The 23580-nt window shown below is 41.8% G+C and overlaps 1 protein-coding gene across 2 annotated transcripts in view; it reads left to right on the forward strand.

Annotated features, from left to right (window-relative positions):
- The first annotated feature begins 1981 nt into the window (after positions 1-1981).
- The window catches only part of LOC135167747 (homeobox protein araucan-like), a 47711-nt gene continuing 26112 nt past the window's right edge, over positions 1982-23580 (forward strand). The window contains exon 1 of one of the 2 annotated variants that reach the window (XM_064131259.1): positions 1982-2143. In XM_064131259.1, coding sequence (XP_063987329.1) covers positions 2033-2143 — 111 coding nt within the window. In that variant the 5' untranslated portion in view covers positions 1982-2032. Of the gene's footprint in view, positions 2144-20710; positions 21334-23580 lie in introns of those variants that run through there. The other variant, XM_064131260.1, reaches the window with a different exon arrangement.

Consider the following 23580-nt stretch of genomic DNA (forward strand, 5'->3'; position numbering starts at 1 on the left):
GGTCAGGATTAAAAAAAAGGTCAATTCACCCTTTTTTCTCCCCAACAAAAACAATTATCATTTTTTTTTTCCAGGAGCAAATTGGGGTACGTTAAATTAAATTTATCCCGAGGTATCATAATGGGCCAAATGATCTGCCATTTTGAGGCCTGCACGTATAGGAATGCAGGCCCTTGGATGATGCCTCTGGGCATTAGCACGATTTCAACTTTTTATCAAAAAATACCAACATAAAGTTTCACGTGGTTTCATTGGACTCTTCCGTCTTCGTTTGAAATACTGAGGGGCCTCACATGCGACGGCCCCAAGAGAATGATCGCACTGGTCGTGGGGCGATGGTAAGGGGGGCGCAGAGGGGCGGGAGGGGAAAGGGGGGAGATTGTTTTTTGTGTGAAAAAAAAAAATTCGCATCTAAATCGTTCGACGGTCGGCGCTGTCATCGACGGTGCGTTATACGTTATGGATGTCAAGGAGATCCGCGGTGGGGTGGGAAGAGGGGGAGGGAGGGTGATGGGGGGAGGGGGATCTCTCAGCCTGAAGAAAAGGGACAAGACATAAAAATTGTATTATTGATTCACGGGGATTCGTGACTCGATTACAAAATCGTGTTAAATTTGACAGATATTCGTCTGTCTGTCGTCATCCGCCATTTCTCATACAGCATTATTATTATTTTTTTAATATTTTTTTATTTCATCAGTGAAACTACTTCATCAGTCAGAATAAACTGTGGAAGGACAAACAGAAGAGGTAGATATTTAATTTTCCCACAGCTAACTGAACATTCTTTTATTTATAAAAAACTCCAACGATATGTTTGATCATCAAAGAGACAATAGACCTTCTGCAAACGTCAAAGCTCAAGCGTCCACGGTGATTGCACATAATTCTCATAATGTGGTAGCTGCTGGGCTGTGTACATAGTACTTTTAAGAAGCAGAAAGGCACTTGTGCTCGCACTGGAAAATATCGCAAGTTCGGGCGATTTATTTCCCGAGTTTTTCTCCAAATATTTGCTCGTCGGGGATTTTTTAATTTCTTTTCATTAAAAAATTTCGAAAAGTCAATGACTAAAATAAAGCGGTATCCTAAACCTCTAATGCGCAAATGTACGGGAGATCGGGCAGTATACGCAGGCCCCCGACAGGGGCAGGTATTGGCGCCACCTCCAGCGGCTCTCCAAGCCATAGCTAGGGCATACTTACGCCTTACTCCTCGCTATAACTCCCTCTTCCTCTAGAATCCAACTGTCTCCCTCCAACTCCTCCCCCCCACGCACTTGCTTCAAAATCCCCCTGTCTCTGTTTCACCGCTATTCCAACAACCTCCCCCATCTCCGTCTCTCTCACCGGTAAAATCGCATGAATGCGTCTCTGTTGAAACAAGTAGTACAGCCCCATGATGCCATCTCCCTCTGATCCACCCGCCCGCTCTCTCTGATGCTGTGCAACTCTCGGGGCAAACGACTAACCCAACCTAACCCTCCGGCCAACTTCATTCCACGCCGACTGACCACCACCGACGGCCGAGAGCTCGCTCTTCCTGCCGTCGTCGTCGTGTGGCCCGCCAAATACGAGATAACCCGTGACTTTTTTTTTTCCCCCCGAGTATTTCACCGCTCCGCAGATCCCACGGATTTCCACACTTGTGCGTCGGATTTTTCCCCTCCCGGAACGAGTCCACACGTTTGGATTTACCTGAATATCGAGAGACTATTTCCTGGCTATTTCCTCATTCATCCTGGAATTTCCATTCTTTTTTCCCCCCAGTGGATCCCTTCCCCGAGAGCCCATCGGAGTGAATCAAACGATTGAAATCGGTACCGTCGCCCGAGCGCACGTAGTCCACCTTCACTCAACGATCGGCACTGCGATCGGTCGGGAATCGTCGACAATCGTCAAGCGCATCGGTGCCAATTCAATCGTTTAACAGGGCCATTGTTATTGTTAATCGAACTGTTCAGTGGTACCGGAAGTTGTGAAGTAGAAGAGGGGGGAAAGAATTGGGGTGGAAAGAGAGTAAATAGTGGGAGATGGATATGTCAGATGATTGTTGGGAGCACGTGGGACTTCTTCAGGATGTTTCCGGTGATCATCAGCCCACATCGAATCCGGATTTTCTTTGTCTGCAGCAGCCGCAGCAGGTGAGTTAATCAATGACATTGATTAATCCAATTGTTTTGAAGTTTGTCATGCAAACTCGGAGATGCATAATTTGGTAATGCCAAATGGAGGAGCTTTGGGGATTAATTGAGGAAGAGGGGTTGGGGGGAGGGGGCTTGAGAGGCCGGTCAATTTCACGCGTCAGACATGGAACCAATTACAGTTTGGAGGGGCCGCGACGGTGATCCGGGTGATGGACTCGCACTGGGGGATACCCCAATGCAAATATTTGAGGGGGGGAAGGGAGGGGGGGGGGGTGAGTGAATTATCGATCCCCTTTGATACTCACGGAACAGTCCTGAGATTGGCTGATGAGGCACCACCCAAGAGTGTATCATTTGCGGCTAGACTGCATCAATAAACCGCGTGAGGGAGGTGAAAAAAAAAATCGATATAAAATGATAAAAGGGATCTAGGATTCGCCCCGAGGATGAGCAGGTGTCCAATCCCACCTATTATCCTATATTATCAATGTTTTTTTTCTCGGATCGTCTACGGGACTGTTTGTTTGTCAGAGCGAAATGATCCTAATCATCTCTCATCGCTGATATTCAACCCCGTGAAGGCACATAGTTGTCATTAGGTGGGCGCACGTTTGCTCGGGGTTTTTTGGCGATTTTTTTTCCCGGACGGGGCAAGTGCGGGGGAAATATATATTAGCGTGCGAAGAATCGGGCACGAGGGCTCGTTTCGTTTCAATTTTTAGGGGGATACGTGTAACAAGCCCAACGAACTCGAAATAAAACAAAAATCGGATGAGGTGCACGGGGTGTTTGGTAGAAAGGGTGAAACGGTGTGTTCATCGCATCATTGTGGAGTATACTGAAATGGGGCGTTGGGTTACGGTGCCCTGTAATCATTTTTGGGGAAATTATAGGCATTTAGGTGGGCATGAATGAGCGGATAGGAAAGTTTAAGAAGATATCGGTGGCATCGGCGCGCGTTAGGGGCGCGTGCACCTCTTCGGGCCGTTCACCAGTTGTACACCTGCTTCGGTGTTGGGAGTCATCTTCGGGGGCTTTTGGAGTTTGGGGGGACCTCAGGCGATCGTCATGGATATTTCTTTTTGTATGATTATTGCCCTCGTTTCGGGCCTTTATTATTTAATTTTGAATTTTAATTGCACGGAGCTCTGAGAGAAAAATATCATTTTGACAATTGTATTTGTTTTGGACAAACAAATTGCCCGAAATTTCCATTGGAAATTCATGGACGAGGAAAGAGGGGAGATTGTGAGACTGAGAAAAGCTATTTGTTGGGCAGAAAATATTTACTAATTAGGATATAAATTAATTGGCATAATTTAAGTGGCGAGTGTATGGAAATATTTAGGTGGAGTAAGTGGGGGTAAATAAATATTGTCTGGAGAATTTTTTTTTCACAGTGTGGTGAATAATTTATGAATTATTTGGAGTGCGAGGAGAGATTTGAGCTCATTGGTGTTACTCACGTATGAGTTTCCCACGGGGCGGTCCGACGTGTGGGAATATACCGATTATTACCGCGACCGATAGGTGAACTCAAATGCCGATCGCTTCATTTTTATATTCTTCAGGCGTTGGGTGGGTGACGCCATTGGCATTGTGATACAGCAATCGGGAAATCATATTTTGCTGGGTTGATGTTTGGGATTGGGATACGGCGGGTGGAAGTTGGAATGATCCGGATGAACGAAGAGAAATATTCAGTAAAAATGCCAAAACTCAAATTCCCGAACTGATTACAGAAGTCACGAGAAAAATTCAAGTGATGGTAACGTAATTTTCCAGTAAAAATTCCGGGAAAAAGGACTGAACGCTCAAAAAAAATCCGAAACAGCTCTCGAGGTGCGGTAATTGTTCCTGAATGGCCACTATACGATTATCAAACGGTCCGATAATTTTTCATAATTTTTTTCTCTCCGGAATTTGTTAGTAATTAAGGATTTTCGTATGGGGTAAATAAATTGCTCTATCAGTGTGGGAGTTTCATAATTTTTTTTTCGACTGTTGGTCACTCGACGTTTTGAGATCGCAGAGGCTGATTGGGTACGAGAGAAATTAAGTTGTTTGTTAATAAGAGGTTCGTGTGACATTAAGTGTTGATGAAATACAATGACTGGGATATTTTGATGCCGCGGGGTTAATATATTCGGAGAAAACGAGAGATCTCTGGGGGATAGGGAGGGGAGGGAGAGATGAGAGGAATGAGTGGCTAGATTTTGTGACTTATGAGTTAGATGGAATGGTAAACTAATGGTGTGGACGGAAGGTGACGCTGGGGTTGAGGGTAACAGTAATACCTGGACTGCTTCATGAAATGCTGCAACTTGACTGATTTTTTCATTCGATTACCTTCGCACTTCGGGGATTTCCTGTTGGTCGTGACTAGGACATTTAAAACCGCCATTTTGGCTGGTACTGTTAGGTTTTCTTCATTTAACACTCGATATTATGGCATCCCTCATAAACTTGGAGGAATTATTTGAAGATTGGTTCGAGGTGTTTCGTGGTACCGTAGCCTAAACAGGCAATTCAACCTCACGTATTATTTTTGTAATTATCTATATATTCTATTTATATAAACTTGAAAAAATCAAATCGGTATAAACAAGTGGCCATAACAATTATCTTTATCTTCTGAAAAACTATTCGAAGAACAAATTAACTTTTGAATATAAAATCTATCGATATTTCGGAAGGAATTAAAGGCAATATTCACCAGAATTGGCATAAATTTTGCATTAACAAAATAAACGAACAACTAAACGATCAATTCAGTCACCTACATTTCTTTCAATCCTTTGCAATTAACTTAACACATCTGAATCCACTCCCTTCTCCAATGCATTCAATAAATTTAATTTAATTTTTGCTCTCGAAGTTGACTCTACACTTTTCTTCATCCATTAGATAACAATCTGACCCGTACATCAGCATCTGATGTTGAAATAATGTATTCGCTCTTTTCTCCGAACAAGCAAGTGGCACATTCCCATCTCAATGTCTCACTGGATATGTTTGCAAAATTAATTCCATCGAAAACAGACAATTTTTCATCCAATAATTCACTCTTTATCGCATGAGGAAAATAAAAATCAAATATTCTGAAAATATTCTGAACATAGTCACGGATTATCTAGTCGATACTGAGAAATCAGATCGTACATCTAGAATCGCACATGGGCCCGATCGAGCGCTACAATCTGTTGTATATGTCCTATATGTGGTTGTACATAAATATATAGTAGACGGTGGGAAATCCTGCAAGCCGCCACTAATGGATATTACGTACGCCGGGGACTCTCCGGGTTTTGGTGTATATAGGAGGTATGAGATAGTATAGTGTGGAGGAGATGGGAGAGTTAATTCAGTCTGTTAAGTGAGGGAAGGGAAGAGGTGGCATACAGCTCTTGGTGACGCTGTCGACGTTATCGTCCGAATCGGACGCCTTTTCTCACGGATAAAGGGGTCTGTACGTGCCAAAAGGTAGGCTGGGTTCTTCAGTGTCCCTGTCAACGTCTCGTACACCACCAATACCAATGTGTCTTGTGGTCACATCTTCGTATGATCAGCGAAAAGCCGGGTGGAGAGTATTTTCGCGACGAGGGACATGATTCTATTTTTTTTAAGAATTTCCTTTCAATTACTGCGAAGGATAATGATTGTTTATAATGTATATGTATTGTATATACATGTGTAGAGTAACAATCGCAGTGGAAACACTTTCCCGCACTCGTATCGAAATGTACTATTGCATCCTGGGACCTGAGAAAACATATTCTCGTAGCTGCGGTTCACTAAATCAGAGTTTATCGAGTCCTGTGATAAGAAAACGACTTTTTGGGTCTAGGGAGAAAATAAGTATTATGTCATGAGGTCTGGTAAGAAATGTTCATGATTAATTGCACAAGAACCTGTAATTAATCTATTACAGACATAAAAAAAGAAGAAAAAATCGTGAAAAGGAAGTTTCATTGAAAAAAGAAACATAAAAGTTTTGTCGTCGAAAAAAACTCGAATTCCTCAGTAAAATCGGTTTCGAAAAACCGTAATTCAGGGTACCATAAACATTGGAAAAATACAGGGTGTAGGTTTCAAGTTATTTACGACTAGTGTTGGAAAAAGAAACGAAACCTGGCACTTAAGCGCCGCCAAAAACTTGTCCCCACACGAACATCGAGGTGGGGGATGCTCAGAAAATGTTATTATTTATTACAGCCCTCTGGATCGTCTTCTTTTCGCTTGTCAACGGAAATGTCAAGTTGCAATATTAAGCAAGAGAAAATAGCAAGGAAAAATAAAGTTATGACCCTGCAGCTTGTAATAATTGTTATTACGTAATTATAAGGGTCCCCGGGCGAGAGTATATTCACTTATCGACAATCGATCGGTGCGACAAAATGTATATACCCGGGGGTAATTATGGACCTTCCCTGTGCTGATGGTGTCAAGTCCCCTCCCATTTTCTTGCATAAATTCATCATTATCGTTATCTTCGTTAGTCTGAAATTTAAAATGCCGTAAAAATAAAGTACAGGTTCATTGTAGCGCAGGGAGATGACTTTTTCGGAAATTCCAACGACTGCGCTGTCAGACATTTAAAAAAAATTTGAGTAATAGGTGCAACTGACGGACAATATTATAGATTATTCAATTTTATTTCATTTAATTAATATTTGCATTGCAAAGTAGATGAAAATTTCCTTCCCACAATTAATTCTTGAAATTTTTCTTATCAAATCCAAAAAGCGATAGACAGTGGCAACCTTCGCACCAAAAAGAGCAACCTCCAACGATAAGAAACCCGAATTTTTCAATTGCAAGGAGATTTTGTCCGCTGAAACAGTCGAAGAATGAAAATTTATTATCGTTGTATAATTGATGTACACCTGTGCGTACCCGGTTGGGTTTTCAGTCCCATAAGGTGTTATATTCCCTCGACTCTCTCTGGAATACCTTTATAGCGACGACCATAGATAAAACATCCACTTCCGGGGCCCTTCTGTCCCGGTATCTCCATTGGGTCACTCCATTTCTCTCTGGCGACCAGAAACCGCTCTCACCTGAGAGGGCATTAGAACCAAAACCCGGTTCATTATCCACTGGCTATATCTATGACGATACACCGTATAACCCTAACCCTTGGGTGCCAGTTAAAAATATGTGTATCGTGTGCGCTCAACTTCCTTCGGTATCCGCAGCTGCCTTTTTAATTTCGTCATCCGATGCATCGTCGCCCTATCTATTCCCTTTTCATATATAATCACTTTAATGAGGTTGAATTTTTCGACATTATCGCATCTAAAATGTTCCTAATGGCTGTTCAGCTATGTCATGAGAAAAAGGTTATCTTTTTCACTATGAAGAGTTAATTGAATTTTTGAGGAAATGAACAATTTGATAGGAACTTATGTTTTCAGAGAATTTATTAGAACAAGTGGGAATGAAAAATTGGAAAATGAATCTTTTGATAATTTCATTGCTTGACGTTGGGTTACATCAAATCATCTATTTATTTTATCTAGTGGGATTTCAGGTGAAACAGAAGGATTTCTGAATAATCTGATGTTAATTATAAAAAATACAATTAATGAGTATTTCCTACATCCGGATATCACATTATATCCAACGCTCTTCTAAATTTGCAACAACAAACAGTAATCTTCGTCATATTTTTATTCCGACACGCGATGTCTCTTTGTTAGGTAACTTTTGGTTCTTCTTGCTTGTAATTTTTATAGTTAAGTCGGCTCTGTGTACAATCGATTTCTGAATCGAGAATCGCTATTCCCGCCCCAGAAATCGATACTCTTCGATTGAAGTACATTTTTCCCGTGACGCACGACCCCACCAGAATTACCATACTCGAAAAACACCCGAGCCTTAATGATATTCACCATACAAAAAAATGAAGCCATAAAAGACGAATAATTTGACACATATTGTTTTTACCGTCTTAACGAAGTGCCCGACGAATGCCATTAATCACAGCAATTACTAGAGTCCACCGCGAAAGAAATACCCAGAGGTGAAAATAAATGTTTTTTTTTCTTGTCAAATTTTACCCTCACACACGCTGATCGCAAATAACCCTCACTGGTTCGTTGATTAATTCATTTCTGGGGCCAATGGACAACAGGCGAAGGTGGTACACAATTCTGCAACAGCTCTTCTCGAAGGAGTCGAGGCGGTCCATTAGCCTATTAGAGTAGTGGCTCGCAGGTGTCTCAGCTCTGCACTTATGGGCCTGGGTACGCGTATAAACCGTATAACCAATATATATACATGTATATACGATGCAAGTCAGGGTGCATATTCATGCGGGGACTGAGAAAGCCAAGAGCGTTAACGACCGAGGCGTGTAACGCTAAATTTCGTGGCGTGTCTCTGTCCAGTTATCCACGCATAATCTGTCGTCGAGGCGCGACCGTAAGGAACCCACCTCCTACCCCCTTTGATACTATGTACCATTGCAAAGTAAGAAGTACGATTTAATACATACTGTGCCACATAGACTGCAAACAAAACGGCATTATTTATTTATTTTTTTTTCATCACTTTGAAATTCTATTTGAAATGCAAAAATACATTTATTGCTTCCTCTTTGGTTAAATTTAGATAAAAAAAACCCCCGGAGGAAGGAGGGGAGAATTTATGAGCGGCTAGGTGTGTAAATAATAGTGTTAACATTGTTCTTTAATTTATGGTTGGAGATAGTGTTAAAGGTGAAGGTATTTGAATTTTGATGGTGAAAATTATTTTAAAATTTATACCTCAGAAAAAGGTATTGATTTCGAGAGATTTCGGTAGCGAATGGTCGGGTTACTGGGAAAATCGTCGGAAAATTTTAGTTTCAAGTCAATTGTCAATTGGAGGTAATAAAATGTCACTGTTCCACGTTGTGTGATTGTGATTGATTCTTCTTCTGTCCATTTTTACCTTCGCATGATGCCCCAATCACTCATTCCATCCCCCAATAATTTCCCTCCCATTTTCATTCAATAGATTTTCCCCAACAATTATGTAAACTCACCAATGTAATTTCAATCTGGAACAATTCACACGAAATAATTTTCTCACGACAATGTACTCTAACCACTTGTCACGCACTTGTCGGCCCATAGGTTTTCTCACCCCTCCTGCAGACCCTCTCAATAAATTTCCCATCGTCCAGACTGAAAGTAAGGGTGTCCACCTATTCATACATCTCGCGAAATGCATCGATTGTTGCACGTGTGCATCCCGCATCTCTCTACGACACGTGTACAATAATTATTGTCGTTATTCCGACTTCCTTGACCAAGAGTGCTCACCCCTTCCCATTTGCTCGTCAACGTAAACCATTTCCAATAGCAACATCATCGGGGGGTGAGAGGGAAGTGGCCCTGTGGGTGGAAACGAAAGCGTTAACGCAAGTGGAGTGCAAGTGGATATTATATAAAAGCTAAGTGAATTCTTTCGCCCCCACCGCCACCCCCTCGACCCTCTTGTGAGCAATAGCGGTCTCGGCGGGGGTGAGAGAGGAAGCTGGGGCACAAGCTCCGATGGCGCTTCATTAGCCCGGGGGTGAATTCTCTCGCCAGCCCCTTGGCATTCTCCTCGAGTTATGACGCAACAGTTTGCACTCCCACCACGAGTTAGACACTTTAAATATCATGCATATAGCCGGTTTATTGTTGCTGTTAACTTTTACCCTTCATGGGACCTCCTAAAAGTTTTTTACAAGCGTACGAAATGCCCACAAAAAAATTATCTCCCTCGAGGAGAAAAAAGTTGTGGGTAATTAGAGGGTGAATTTCGGTCCGGATGTTGTGTGCACTTTTTTATTTTTAGAAGATATTTTTGGGAAAGTTATTGAATGGAAATTGAGGGTATTATGGGGTGAAGTTCGATTGTGGGACTTGTATGTGCTTTTTTTGATTTTCAGATGATACGTTTAGGAAATTAATTGGGAATTCTTGGATATTGTTATTGAGAATTTAAAGTCGGTGAATAAGTCAATTAAAGGTTGAGTTAGTTAATGAGGACTGATAGAGTTTGCGGGCATCTCGTACAGTAAAATTCGCCGTAATATTCTGGATAAACTTTCCGGTTTTCCTCTCGCTGCACCCCTCAAGTCCGTTTACCGCCCTAACAATGTTCAAGAGATTGCAGCAGAGCGTGAAAGAAAAAATAAACTGCTGTGGGTTAAATGCAGAGAGAAATAGCGAAGGGAAAATGATCTCGGGGCTGACTCTCCCACAGTTTGTCATCCCCTTCTTCTTCGCTTTCTCGCTTATTCAGCAATGATTCAATTCGGATGTGCCCGACGGTTTGGGGGAGAGTATGGGAGTTGCCGACGTCGAAAGTTACACCTAATACACCCCCGAGGGTGGAAGAATTGAGGGCTGGGGGGGTTGTGGTGACTTTACGTGCGATTGGAGTGTGTGGAGAAAACAGATTGCTCGGCATTCATCTATCGTTACTGGAGGACTCCTTCTTTTTCGACTTTGTTTTACTCCGGAAACTCATTCAGGGAAGTAACTAAGTGAGAAAAAAGAAATGTTGGGGTGGGTGTTTTGGGGGAATTTAATGGGGTAACAAGTCGTTCTTTTAATTCTGACTTTCAACTCAACTTTTGTTTGGGGTAAACGTTGGATTGTTGAATGGGCCATCAATTTCCAACTTTTTACACGTTTTCTGCTGTACTTCGAAATGATTACTTCTAAACAAATTACCCAACGATTACGTCTAAACAAATCGTTGCATAAATAGCGTTCCGTACTTTTTATCAGCTCTTCATAATTTTTATGGACTATTTCTCTCCGTGCATTCAAACTCCCACCCCCTTTCCCCCTAAATCCATATTTGAGATAATTATATGTCCAGTGGAGAACCAAACGCCTGAAATTTCCACTGGAAAATCCGCCTTAAATTCTCGTCCGGAGAACATTCAATCGGCAAAATGATATTTTTCTCCCAAAGTAAACATCGATAGTTAACTCAATTACTCGAATAATCTCACCAAAGTGAAAAAATCAATACCCACAGATAACATTTAACGATCACGAAAATTAGTCAGCAGTCTGGTAAAAAGTATTCCCTGAATTGTTGACTTCCATAAACCCGTGACAAACATGCATGTGCTCCCAAGAACATAAAATGACAAGGTCCTGAGTGCATAGTCACCATTTTACTGATGTATACATAAAACATTGATGTTTGGATATGTAACACACATGAAAGTTGGTAGTCCAACAACGTTAGAGCCATCGGGTCCCACCTTCAGTCAGTCGCATATTAATACCTGGTACCGTGTAGCCAGAAGCGGCCAGCTGCCGGCTCGTTTGCAGCACGCGAACCTCAAGCTCTCACCTGTAACGTATCCTTCTCCTTCCTCGAGTGCTCCCGGTACTACCGACGCTTGCATGCCCCATCCTCATATTTATATATAATTTTTTTTTTTTCATTTTATTTTCCTCCCCGGTTTTATATCGCGCCTTCACGGCTCTCTCGTGTACGCTTGGATAGCTCATACGACCATTATTGCTCTCATAATTTATCGAAAATGGATAAAATCCGGGTGGTTGATTGATACAAATAAAAATCCTCGGGACAGGGGGTGGGAGAGAGGGGGGAGGAACGGTGTAATTTACGGGGCCGCCCACGCACGAGATTCATGCCACCTTCGGGCACCAATTCAACCTGACAAATCACGTACACAAAAATATTCATCAACGATGGATTTTTATACTCGTGACTGATTGGTTTTTTCTAATTAGTCGATTGGTCTTGTGAACGATATTTCAGTATATAATTTGATTTATGGAATGATTGGGTTGGTTTGCGTGGAGAAATTGGATAGTGGAGAGAAATTTTTGATGAAATTTATTGTGATATTTTGGGAAATTGAAAGTTATTTATATCAGGAAAATTGGTAAAGTTGATCTATGGGGATTGATTTTATCCTAGATGGGGGGAGTTTTCGACTGATATACAGAGAAGAATATTCAGAAAATTGCGAAACTCGCAGTTCACTCAACAATTACGTAATCGACTTGGAAATTTTATGTGACCGTGTCACGATTTTTTCCAGGCGATTCCGAGAAAAATTACGGAACGTTCAGAAAAAATCGTTTGATAGTTCCGTAAAATTTCCTATAACCGCACTTCGCTCCCGATTCACAGAAAACACGTAATCTTTACTTAACATTTTTCTCTGTCGAAAAATAAAAATTACAAAACCTCCCTCGACTCAATTTTTATTTCTCTCCGCGCCAGTAAAGCCGCGCACGTCAAATAAAATCAAATAAATGTTCAACTCTTGTGACTCATGAAGTATCAATTTTCTCAGATTCTCTAACAATAATGCTCAATCCCCAACAAATATCTCCCACAATAACTAAATCCTCGTATCAATGATGCTCGTGTAAGCACGTATCGAATTCCAAACGGCTTCTTCCTCCTAATCATTCTGTGCCAGTGGATATACTTACGCCACCAGCCATGTTACTCGGCAATTTAATAAACTTCTACAAGAAGCTGAAGGGAAGTCGGTAAAAGGCCGCACTCAAAAGAAAACGATCAGGTAATTGGTGGGGGATCGATATTAAACCGGGATCGATTCTCACGCTCGAACGCTGGCCCGCGCCACGCTCGATTTTTATTATACATACCATCAATACATGTAAGATTGGTTACAACTTATTGGTATATGAGTTTCAAGTGAAGTATCTCAGTGCCGTCCCATGGGCGATGAGGGGAGAAAGGGGGGAGGAAAAGAAGTGGCAGCCGGTGCATCCCTCGCGCTGTTTGTGGGCATTGAGCTCGGGATTTTTGATCAGTCGTTGACTGATATCGATGTTAATCCGTATACTCATCGGTTGAGATATATCTGCAGTTTCGCATTTGCCGAGTCGATAATAAATTATCGCTTATGCGAAACACTAACGCGGGATATTTGTTAACTGTACGGAGGTAGGCGGATTACTTATACGATGTCGTTATGAACGGACGATGGTAAATTTGCCTTTCAGGATCAGGAAAATCGGGGGAAAGTTCATTCGGGTTTTTGGTTGACGTTTTTGGGACTGGGAGGAGGGAAAAGTGCGATGGAAATTACTAAACTTTTGGGATAATTACTAGTTAATTTTTCTCGTCGTGTAAAGTTATCTAATGTGGAGTGAAGACATGAAGTGAGTTTCTATGATAAAAATTGTGAAACTTGTAATTTAATTCCCGATAAATATCGCTAATAGAATAATCTGAGGATATAATTATTTAGTTGGTAACTGAATCAATAAGTCCGATTCTACGATATGATCAGTATCTAACAAACATTTTCCAAATCCCGAAGATGGAAATAAATAAGCGATTACGGCGAGAGAAAAAATATTTCTGCGATTGGTGACTCATTGAGGGTATGAGAATCTAAAAATTGTGTAACATCCATTTTCTCTCTCTCTGACCACATCTTTCTAGGCCACTCCTGCCTCGTTTTAGAAACTGTCATCAGGAAATGAAAATAATTGCCTGAGTCCTCCTCTCCCACTACCACAAGATTAAATTGAAAAAATGTGTGCACCTGAGTGCCCCATAACATTTTATGTAAAATTTTTCAAAGCCCAAATGTCCACGACACCACAACTCTATTCCACTCCTGAGGATACGATTTCCTCAAGCGTAACAGCCCGTCGCGATCATTCGAACAAACTTACTTAGTATTAATGGTAGTTTCGTGTTAAAGAAGTCGATTAACTCACGACAGACACTCACTTTGTTGTGTATAATATGAGTTTGAAAGCACTGACTTCCGTTTCTTGCTTCAACTCACGTTATTATTCCGCGGAAAAAGGTGAAATCTCTGTCCCTCCCCCATGACACCAACAGCTATTTTCCTTTGTTCACAAAAGTCCATTAATCTAATCGTCGGAAATTCCAGGATATTTTTATAACTTTTCCTTGTATTTTTTTTCACCGAGCCTTTTCCCCCCATTTCCCCCCTCATCCCACCCCTTCGCCCTCCCACCGCCCAACCAGAGATGACTCCATAGGTTCTCAAGATACCCGAGACATTGATAGAATAAATAATGGCTGGCCGATGGCATATCGATTGAATAAATAATTATACGGTGTGCTAAGGCGTTGAAGGGGGTTGCATACGTCCTGAACGTTTAATACTTTCCCACGCGTGCCTCACGCCATACCTCCACAGAATTCTCCTCTATTCCCTGGAATCTTTGGCCTTCCAAAACCCATAGCAATCCTCCCTCGAGCAAAATAGCAAAAAAAAAGAAAAAATGTGAAAGCGAATTTATCAAAAAATTTTTTTTCAGAAATCATTTTCCATTAATTCTCCCCTAGTGATCCCCTACAAAAGACATTTTATTCAATCTGCTGTTGATCATAGATATCTTGATAGTCCCTTTCCCCTCAAAAATGAAATACCGTCACCTCGTGGGTCATGTTCTTCCCCTTCGACCCCTCCGCCCACCACCCACGAGGTACACTATATCTGCAAAAAACGTGGAGTGCGAGGCGTCTCATGTGTGTCTCACTCGCTGACCATCGGGGGTAAAATGGGAATGCGCGAGGTAACCAGCGGGGGTCGGGGAAACCCCATTGCGCGGAACTACGCCTGCAGGCGAAGGCGAGTACCCCAACCCCTGGATATTCACTACGTGTTTCACTCTCCATCGGTCTCCCTCCACGAGAGTATAATCACACGCATAAACTCAATGGTAAACCCTTCGATTCGCTTCACGTGGATTTTGGCGCGATAAGAAGTGGTTTATCTGGGAAAAATTCGAGGGTTGGTGAGGGTAAAGGGCAGAGAGAGAAATAGGTCGATGAAAATTACCAGAGCGTTCAGCAATTCAGTCATAAAAATTACGAAGGAGTCAATAGAGAATTGAAAAATTTCCGTCAAAACCAAAAATTCTGAAACGTTCGATAATTTTTACGGAGCTCCTGAGTTCTTTCCGCATTCCATTCAGCAAAATTTTTCAATGACTGAGAAGAAATGACGGATCTACCTGTTCCCAAGGCGGTGAGTCATCAGACGACTCTCAAAATCCTACCGAACAAATCCTAGAATTTTCCTGGCGATTCGTAGAACATTTTTTTTCATTATTTTCGTTCAACTTTTCTGTCCACATGATCCAGTCATAGCTCATACCTGTCAAAAATTTCCACTCGACCTCACTATATCCACCCTAAGGGCATTAGTCCCACCCCGGATGGAGCCGTCGCCACCGAGACGTTCCTCTCCTGCCATCCGGATTCCAAATATCCTCTCATTCATGAAGCCATTCGGCATTTTTGCCATCTTTTAAACTCATCCAGTGTCACTCATCTATTCCTGACTTTCTTTGGGACAAATTCTCGAGACAAAGTCTTTTTCGTTTCGAGGGGAGTTCTTCGATGCTGACTAAAGAATGAATGAAAAAGAACGACTCGTTGAAATAAAAATGTGAATAAATAAGACGACGAAAACAACAACAGCCGGGAAGTTCTCCTTTACCAACGCAGTTTATTTCGGTCGGGTTAATTAGTGTTGCCTCGCGAGGTTTACGGTTGACATTTCGTTGGTCGTTGGGTCTCAGCGACGAGATGAGAGAGAGATAGAGCGACACGAGAGTTGAAGAGTTAGGGGAGAAGACGAGGAGTGAGGGAGAGGGAGAGAGTAAAAAAAAAAAGATGGAGACACATAGACAAGGTGAATGTAGGGTGCAGAGCCGGCTTTTTTATGGCGACATACTGGTCGGCCATAGCCGCTGGTGTGTATTAGGTTCTACAGAGTGTGGGTACATTCGGACAGGTAAAAGGTTGAAGGGGGACCGCCAAACAGGGCCGGGGGAGGGGGTGAAGTGAAGAGTGTGCACCAATAAAATTCAGGCATGGGCCTCAAGGCGCCAGTCTGGATACTCCACCCTTATTAGCCCTGTCTCTCTCTCTCTCTCGTCTCCTTTTTCACCTCAATTTTTCTGCCAACGTATGCAAAATAAAAAAAAGACAGTTTCGCCCACACGCGTCAGCACTTGTTCCTCACCATTTTCAATTCTATTAGCAGGTATATAACTTTGGGTGACTTTTGTTCCATTCCTCTCGATCCGGGGTGTGAACATGATTCTGTTTTACTGCCGAGATTAGAAGGCGGCTTTATATAAACGATCATATACCACCCAATGGTCATCCACCATTCATTCGAGTATTTAGGATCCTGACGATCATAAAATTCACTTCATTGTCGACGACGAAAAATTTCGGGGAATAAAATAAATAAAAAATTATTCATCTTCATGTTCTTCAAGATCTTTCAGTTTTATTTTTCACGGAGGGACCGGGATGATCAGGTTGTTGAGAATAGCACAGGACCAATATCTTTTGACGTCTGGGGGAGATAACGAAAGGTCCTCCGGACCTCTCCCCCTCTCATCCCTCCATCCACAAACCGCCCTATCGCTTATAGTGGGCATTGGGGAGTCTCTGGTTTGACCACAGGTATGACTGTGACTTCTGAATGAACCGAAGAACCGGATGCATCCATTTAACTTTCCCAACCATACAACAAATAAACTGTCGACGTATGGCTTAGATAGCAAGTAAAACCCACAGAGGTGGCTCGAGTTGAGGGGGGTTTATACGTTTGTTCTTATTATCAGCACTAACTTATCCCCTCCTTCACTCCAGATAGCTTGTAAACATTTAACCTTTCAATCTGTATACATACCCGGATTTTAAAGACCATGACTTCGAGATAAATCACCGAGTGTTTATTTACCGTGACTCGGAGAGGGAGGTTTTCAGTCATTTTTATTGTCGCACTGTTATTAATTTTTTTTGGGGATGAAAATGGCGAAACCAGATGCCATTGGACCGACCACAGGGAAAATATTCAGTAAAAATTACCTGACTCGTACACGCAGAGCAAAAGTTCAACAAAAATGACGCGACAGTTTGTTACTTTTACTGGATATTTTTCTCTGCGAAGTTCACTCATCGATTACAGAATCGATTAGCAAATTTTACGTGAGATTATCGCGATTTTTCCCTAACAACTCACATGAAATTCCAGTGAATTACGAAAAAACACGTAATTTCTATTGAATATTTCTCCTCCTCCACTCATTAAATTCCTCTCCTCCGTCGATTCGAATTTTCCCGGATTTCCAGATATTCACTAATGAGAATAATGAACCGTTAAATCGAGCTTTCGTGTCCATCGCTCAAATACCAAAATTTCCAGTCGTTTTTATCAAAGCAACCGCTTCCATCTTCTTTCTCTGTCCCAGTGGTTGACACATGCGCACAGTTAGATCATAACTATGTACATATATGTAGAGTAAGTCCCTCAGTTACTTTCTATGTTTCGTGTATATGCTGTATGTCGGACGATAATGTTTGTTCGGTGCGACGGTAACGAGACCGAAACGCTCTCCGGCTATTTCACTTGTGTCGATTAATCATAGAGAGTGCAATATAACGGAGCTACGGCATTTTGTCGTAGCAATAACGACGCGGTCACGCTATCACTGTCTCACTCACAAACTGTAGTTTCTGTATGTCCAGTTGGATTATTCATGACCATATAGATTATGCCGGTTAGTGAGCTCTATTCGCCCATGGGGCGGTTTGAGGTTATTCCAATGAGTCATAACTTCTACAACTTGTTACAGTCTCAATTCTGATAATCAATGGGGGTTCGGTGGAGCGAGGGGGGGGGAGGTGAGGAAATTTTAAGGAATTGATAAAATGAATTGAATGTGTTTGGGTCATTTTTTCGCAGAGAGAAATGTCCACTGGGGAAAGCACACGCAAATTAATGGTTTTTTTAAGGTAATAAATAATTAATTAAAAATCTGTGATTGGCTGACCACCAATTCCACCAATTCCCCCTATGGGCCTAGGAGACAGGTACTTGAGGAGGAGCATTTAGTCAGGGTGCTCAGTATGAAAGTAACCTAGCCCTGATGATGCCGAGTGAAACGTTTGCGAAACGTCGGCACAACGCAGCATTCATCCGAAAGCCAACATGATTTACGATGACAATGACCGCGAATGCCTCAAACTTAGAGTTAGGGGGTTCAATAACCGACGGGACTAAATCGTGGTTAGTCAAGTGTTCGAATGGGGTAGCTTAATTTTGAGGGAAATTTAACGGAAAAGTAGCGGAAGGTCTTCAATAATTAGGGGATTCAATTTGATTCGAGTGCGAGTTCTGTAATTTTTCGTGAGTATTTCTCTTTGGTCGTTAGGGTAATTTTTTATGTGTAATTGGATATGAAAAATTGGCATTCTAATCTCGCGTCGCTTTGATACAAGTGCGACGGGGTGGTGACGAGTGTGAAGTTGGCGGCCCGAGGAGCCGCCGAGGGCTTCTTCAAGTCAATTCAATATCACTTTCTACGAATTACAACAGGAAAATCCATTAAATTTGAAGATTTACGGAATTTGATGTCCTTAAAGCGGTTAATTGCACCACCTCTGTTCATAAAATGATTGCCATCTTTCAATGACCCAGATTATTTCAAATCGGAAACCGATCAGTGATTTGGATCGACTGATAACTATTCGAAACCAAAGGAAAAAATATAGAATTCGAGTTTATCGATGACGAAGAATAAAACGTCGCAATTAGCACTGGAAATTGTTCACAACTAAAATTATTCATCCTCCCCAAACCAGATTTCTTAATTATTAACAAATGTTAAAGCTGCAGATATCCAACTAGACATCTGCAAATATTTATTTCCTTTTCTCAAAGTATTTAATTCCCCCTCTCCTTCGTTTCTCAACTTTAGAATTCAATTACTGTAAAAAAATCTTGTTACGTGTTTCTTGCATCACCCTAAGGCCCTTTAAAATAGAAAAAAAAAATCCGTTAGCCTCGTCCGTTCTATCTAAACTACAATCAGGTACCTATCACTTCCTTTTTTTTTACTGACCCCCAGTGCACAGGAACAAGTGTAAATACTTCAACAGGCAGGCAGGAAGGGGAAGAGCAGTAAACCAGGGATTAAGATAAGTCGTGACTCGTTGAAGGTCGAAAATGTAGAATACCATTTTTACAAACAAGAATATTATGTCGTTGGATGTTTGGGGGCGTGATCGACAGGTTCACCGGGTTTACGCAGAGGCTAGTAAATCACCCCAGAACCGGGGGCCCCCTCACTCCGACTCATCCAGGTAAAGAACATTATCCCCCAAGAGGGACTTCTTATCTCTGGCCCTCTTACATCCCCTGCCTTTTTCTCGACCTGGCTCGACTAATCCTATTAGTCTCGTGCGGATTTTTTTTTTCTACTGTTGCGTCGACTGTCGCCCGGACGATTCTCACGAATCATTTGTTTCAAGAATATTCAGATTATTTCCCATGTCGAGAGCTTTTTTCCCCGACGAAGAGCACTCAATCTTCTGCATAACTGAACTCGTTCCATACTCACAAAATCAAATGACCCTAACCCTAAACTCAGAAGTAATGGACTAATAGGCCGTGAAATTATTTCAAATACCCCCGGACGTACACCAAACCTTAATCCGTCTGGGCTCAAATGACAATTATCTCGGTGAAACTGTCCGATGAGTGGGGGGGGGGGGGGCTGAGCCAAGATAATTAAGTTATCCGTAAACATAGTTTGGGATACAAAAGCCACCCCCTGTTTCTACTCCCAACAAAATAAGTGCCTTATACTCCCGAATCATAAATCATTCAGGCATTCAATGCCTCCTTCGGACGAATTGATCTTCTGACCCAAGACTTCAATGATTTAAATGTTAACCAAATCATACCTAAAAATTAACCGCCCCCCAGGGGCTGTCAATACCTGCCCCAAGCGTGCGTTCAATCCCATTCAAAATAAATCCCTAAAAATACCCATAACTGAAAAATTTACAATTTGTCAGAGCCATCAATTAAATTCCCCTTATCTCAAAACAACATCCTCTCAGTATCCCAATCTGTACAATCTTATTCCACATAAACCAGCCAGTGGAAAAAATAGACAGAATATCTCCGTGAAAAAAAAAAAATTCCCAAATAAAAGAGTCAATGTCCCAACAATGTTGGTGTAAAATATAACGATAAAACGAGAAAGAGAGGGTGGTGTGGGGTGGGACACAGAGGGGAAAGAAAACGCCAGATTTATTTAAGTCCTGTGCCAACGGAGTTGACAAGAGTCGAGTCGCGTAAACACACTCGTACCTCGTTGTTCTCAGTTGGCCGTACGATGGTACAATCCCGGGTTTGGATATGCTACATTGGTGTGAGTGAGACAGAATGAAAGAATAGGAAAAGTAAAAAAGGGAGAAGAGACTCGTTTCACGGTGATTTCCACTCCTGAATGGGTGGTGGGCGTGGTTTATATTAATAGGGTGGGATTTAATTTAATTGCCCGCCCATTAATGAGCTATCGGGCCAATGGGAGGGCTCAGTGTTGCCCAGTGGGCGGTCCGAATGAGACAGTGAATGTGTTTCCATTGGATGGTGGTTTTAAATTCCGCCTGAATCGAGGGGTGGGGGAATCTGGTTTCATTGTTTGTCGCCAGATGGGGATTCGAGACGAGAGAAGCCACTCAGAGTGGAAGCCCATGAAGTGGTGTGAGTGGAGTCGAGTCAGTCGTAGACTGGAGAGCCCTGTGAGAGCAGGGGACGGACCCTGTGGTGTTTAAAAATTCGTATAAAAAATATCAATAACCTCAATCCTCGTGAATAATCAATTTTTCATTGATTCAAAGTCCCTCCCGGTGTGTGTAAAATACCAGTGTTTGTTATGTTATTACTGCTATTGTTGATAAACCATTCATCATCCGGAGTGTGTAATCTAACTGACAAGGACTGAATTAAATATCATTGTCTTCGAATTAGCGGTTTCTTATCAGATGTAATTGATGAACGTTTCATGTGTGATAATACGACGTGAAAAATATTGTGTCAATTTAATCACAATTCGGTAGTAGCAGGTGAAGAGGGATTATTCAGCAATGAAGTCAAGGGGGATATGCAATGGAAGGACATGATGACAGTAGATCGATGACACTATCAACAAATTGGGATTGAAATTGAGGTGCACGCGGTGCTCTCAGGGACTCGTGTGAGTGTACTGTGCGTGCTGGTGAGATTGTGTATTAATTTTTTTTTTATTATACAACAAACGAGAGAGATAATGTCAGCTTACGCCCAATTCGGATACTCATATCCGTCGGCATCACAGGTAAGACACTAGAGCGATTGAGAAAAATGTATGCGTGCCCTTTGGGCTGTCAAAGCAGTCGAGCAAAAAAGGGTGGAAAAGTAGTTGAATTGTCACGGTGTAGTGAGACGTCGGGTCCTCAACCCTTTCGTCAATGTGACATAATTATAATTGTGTCAGCGGGGTCAGCTGTGTAAAGGAGCAGTTGAGAAATGATGATCCTTGAAAAGGGATATGAGGGAACCTGTCTCAATACTCGGAGTCAAAAAGATCCGCCTGTTGTGTACCACCTGTCCCCCGACTCTCAAGTCTCACCGACGGCCGTCGCTTCTCACTCCTCACGTTTCGTGTGAAACATTACTGATACTCATGTATTAGAAATGTCCACCAGACTTTTCTATAAATATATTTCAGCTGGAATAAATTATTCACATGCCCTCACTCACTTTCTCTCTCTTTCTTTCTCTCTCTCTCTTTCTCTCTCTCTCTCTCTCTCTCGCTTTTTTTTTCTTTCTCGGTCCCCTTTCCTCACTCCCTCCCACCGAGAATCGACAATAGGATTTATGAACGCGCTCTTATGAATTGTAATGAGGAGAAATATGCAAAGTAAATAGGGTTATCGATAGCAACAATCAAATTTATACAATATACGTACACATTGCTACGAGGATATTGCCCAATCAATTCTCATTACTCAAGGCACCGCTTTCTTCCTCTAGTTTCAATTAAAAATATACCGCACATTGTTCTTTCTTCGTCTTCCTGCCGAAAAAAAAAATTTTTTTTTAAGTATGTGTGTGTTGGATAGAGGGATGTGTGTGTATATGGACTGGCGAATGGGGCGTTGATTGTCTTTTCCATGCGCGCGCGCGTAGAATACCAAAATGTCTGATACGTTTGCCGGTGAGAACGATTAATCGGCGTCCTGGTGATCTTTGCCTGCGACCCAGCGGGGTATTCTCACGGCTGAGGCACCAGCATGCCTCGTAACTTCATTTGGAAATGCGTGTGGATCTTTTGGAATTCGTCTTGATGCGCTTGAGTTCCTTCGCGCCTCGTCGAAAATTCTCTTTCAAAAATAATGGTAATGGAGGCATTTCGAAATCAGGACTGGCCGTTGATATTATTTTTAGGTGAATCGAATTTTTAGGGATTAGGGTACGGAAGAAATTTTGGATAAAAAATAGAGCTCGAGAGGGTGAAACGTGAGGGGAAATGACAATGAACCAATTTTTGGGTCAACTTTTGCTGGAACAGTTAGAATTGGAAAGATAATTTTTGGGGTAAAACTAATTTTTACGTAAAAATTCTATCTGTGTGATGTCTTTGAAAAATCGCAAATGGGGTGCCAATAGGGTATGGGAGCAGGATAATTTTTGATTATGTAATCAATCGGTAACGCGATGCAGAAGTTTTTCAGTTATTCCATCGTTAAGTTATTTGTGTTGAACCCGATCGATTATTTGAGGGATGAGTTATCGAGGTGGGCTCCAGTAATCGGAAAGTGTTCTTTTGGGATTACTAACTAGCCGAGTAGGGGATGAACCTTGGCAAAGGTGATTACGCATTGATTGATTTATCAATAATGACGCAATTTCGATATTGGAGTGAGTCTTTCATCAGTCGATCGTTAATTTCAATTGCTGAGAAGTTCAGAATTACGAATTAACAATTATTACAATAATCAAATAATATTAATAAAGGCGTTGCCAAATGATAGTCTTTTAAAAAAACATCTCCTTTATTTTATCCAGTCATCATCAATCGAAGAAAGTCAAAAACGCGAGTGATTGACGTCTCTTGAACGACGTAATCGATCCCCCATTGAAACTTCGTCATGACGTACTCTATTCTAAAAAAAACAACAAGAATTTCTGGACAATAAAATATCTGGTGGTCTCGTGCCGCAAAATAAATTTCACGAGAATTATTCCAAACGCCTTTACATATGTTTATTTAATTTCTCCATCGAAGTCAGTCTAATCCTTTTTTCCTCTCTCCCTCTCGCATCCGGAAAAAAAACTTTCACTCACTGTTGAACTACAATGTTTGCTCTCATACTTGGTAAAAGCTTTCGTACCAAGTTTATACGCACAAGGATCCACTCTCTGGTCCACTCTTCCGGTTTGCCAAAAGTTATCGGTACAAGAGTTCAACTCCACTTTAGGGTGAAGCCAGTTTGGGCTCCTCACAAAAGTAAATCCCACTATTCGCGAATGGGGGTTGGTATTTTGCGCCTGCGCATTGCAACACAGTGGAAGAGCTTAT

This window comes from Diachasmimorpha longicaudata, chromosome 11 (assembly GCF_034640455.1).
Source record: "Diachasmimorpha longicaudata isolate KC_UGA_2023 chromosome 11, iyDiaLong2, whole genome shotgun sequence".
Lineage (NCBI taxonomy): Eukaryota > Metazoa > Arthropoda > Insecta > Hymenoptera > Braconidae > Diachasmimorpha > Diachasmimorpha longicaudata.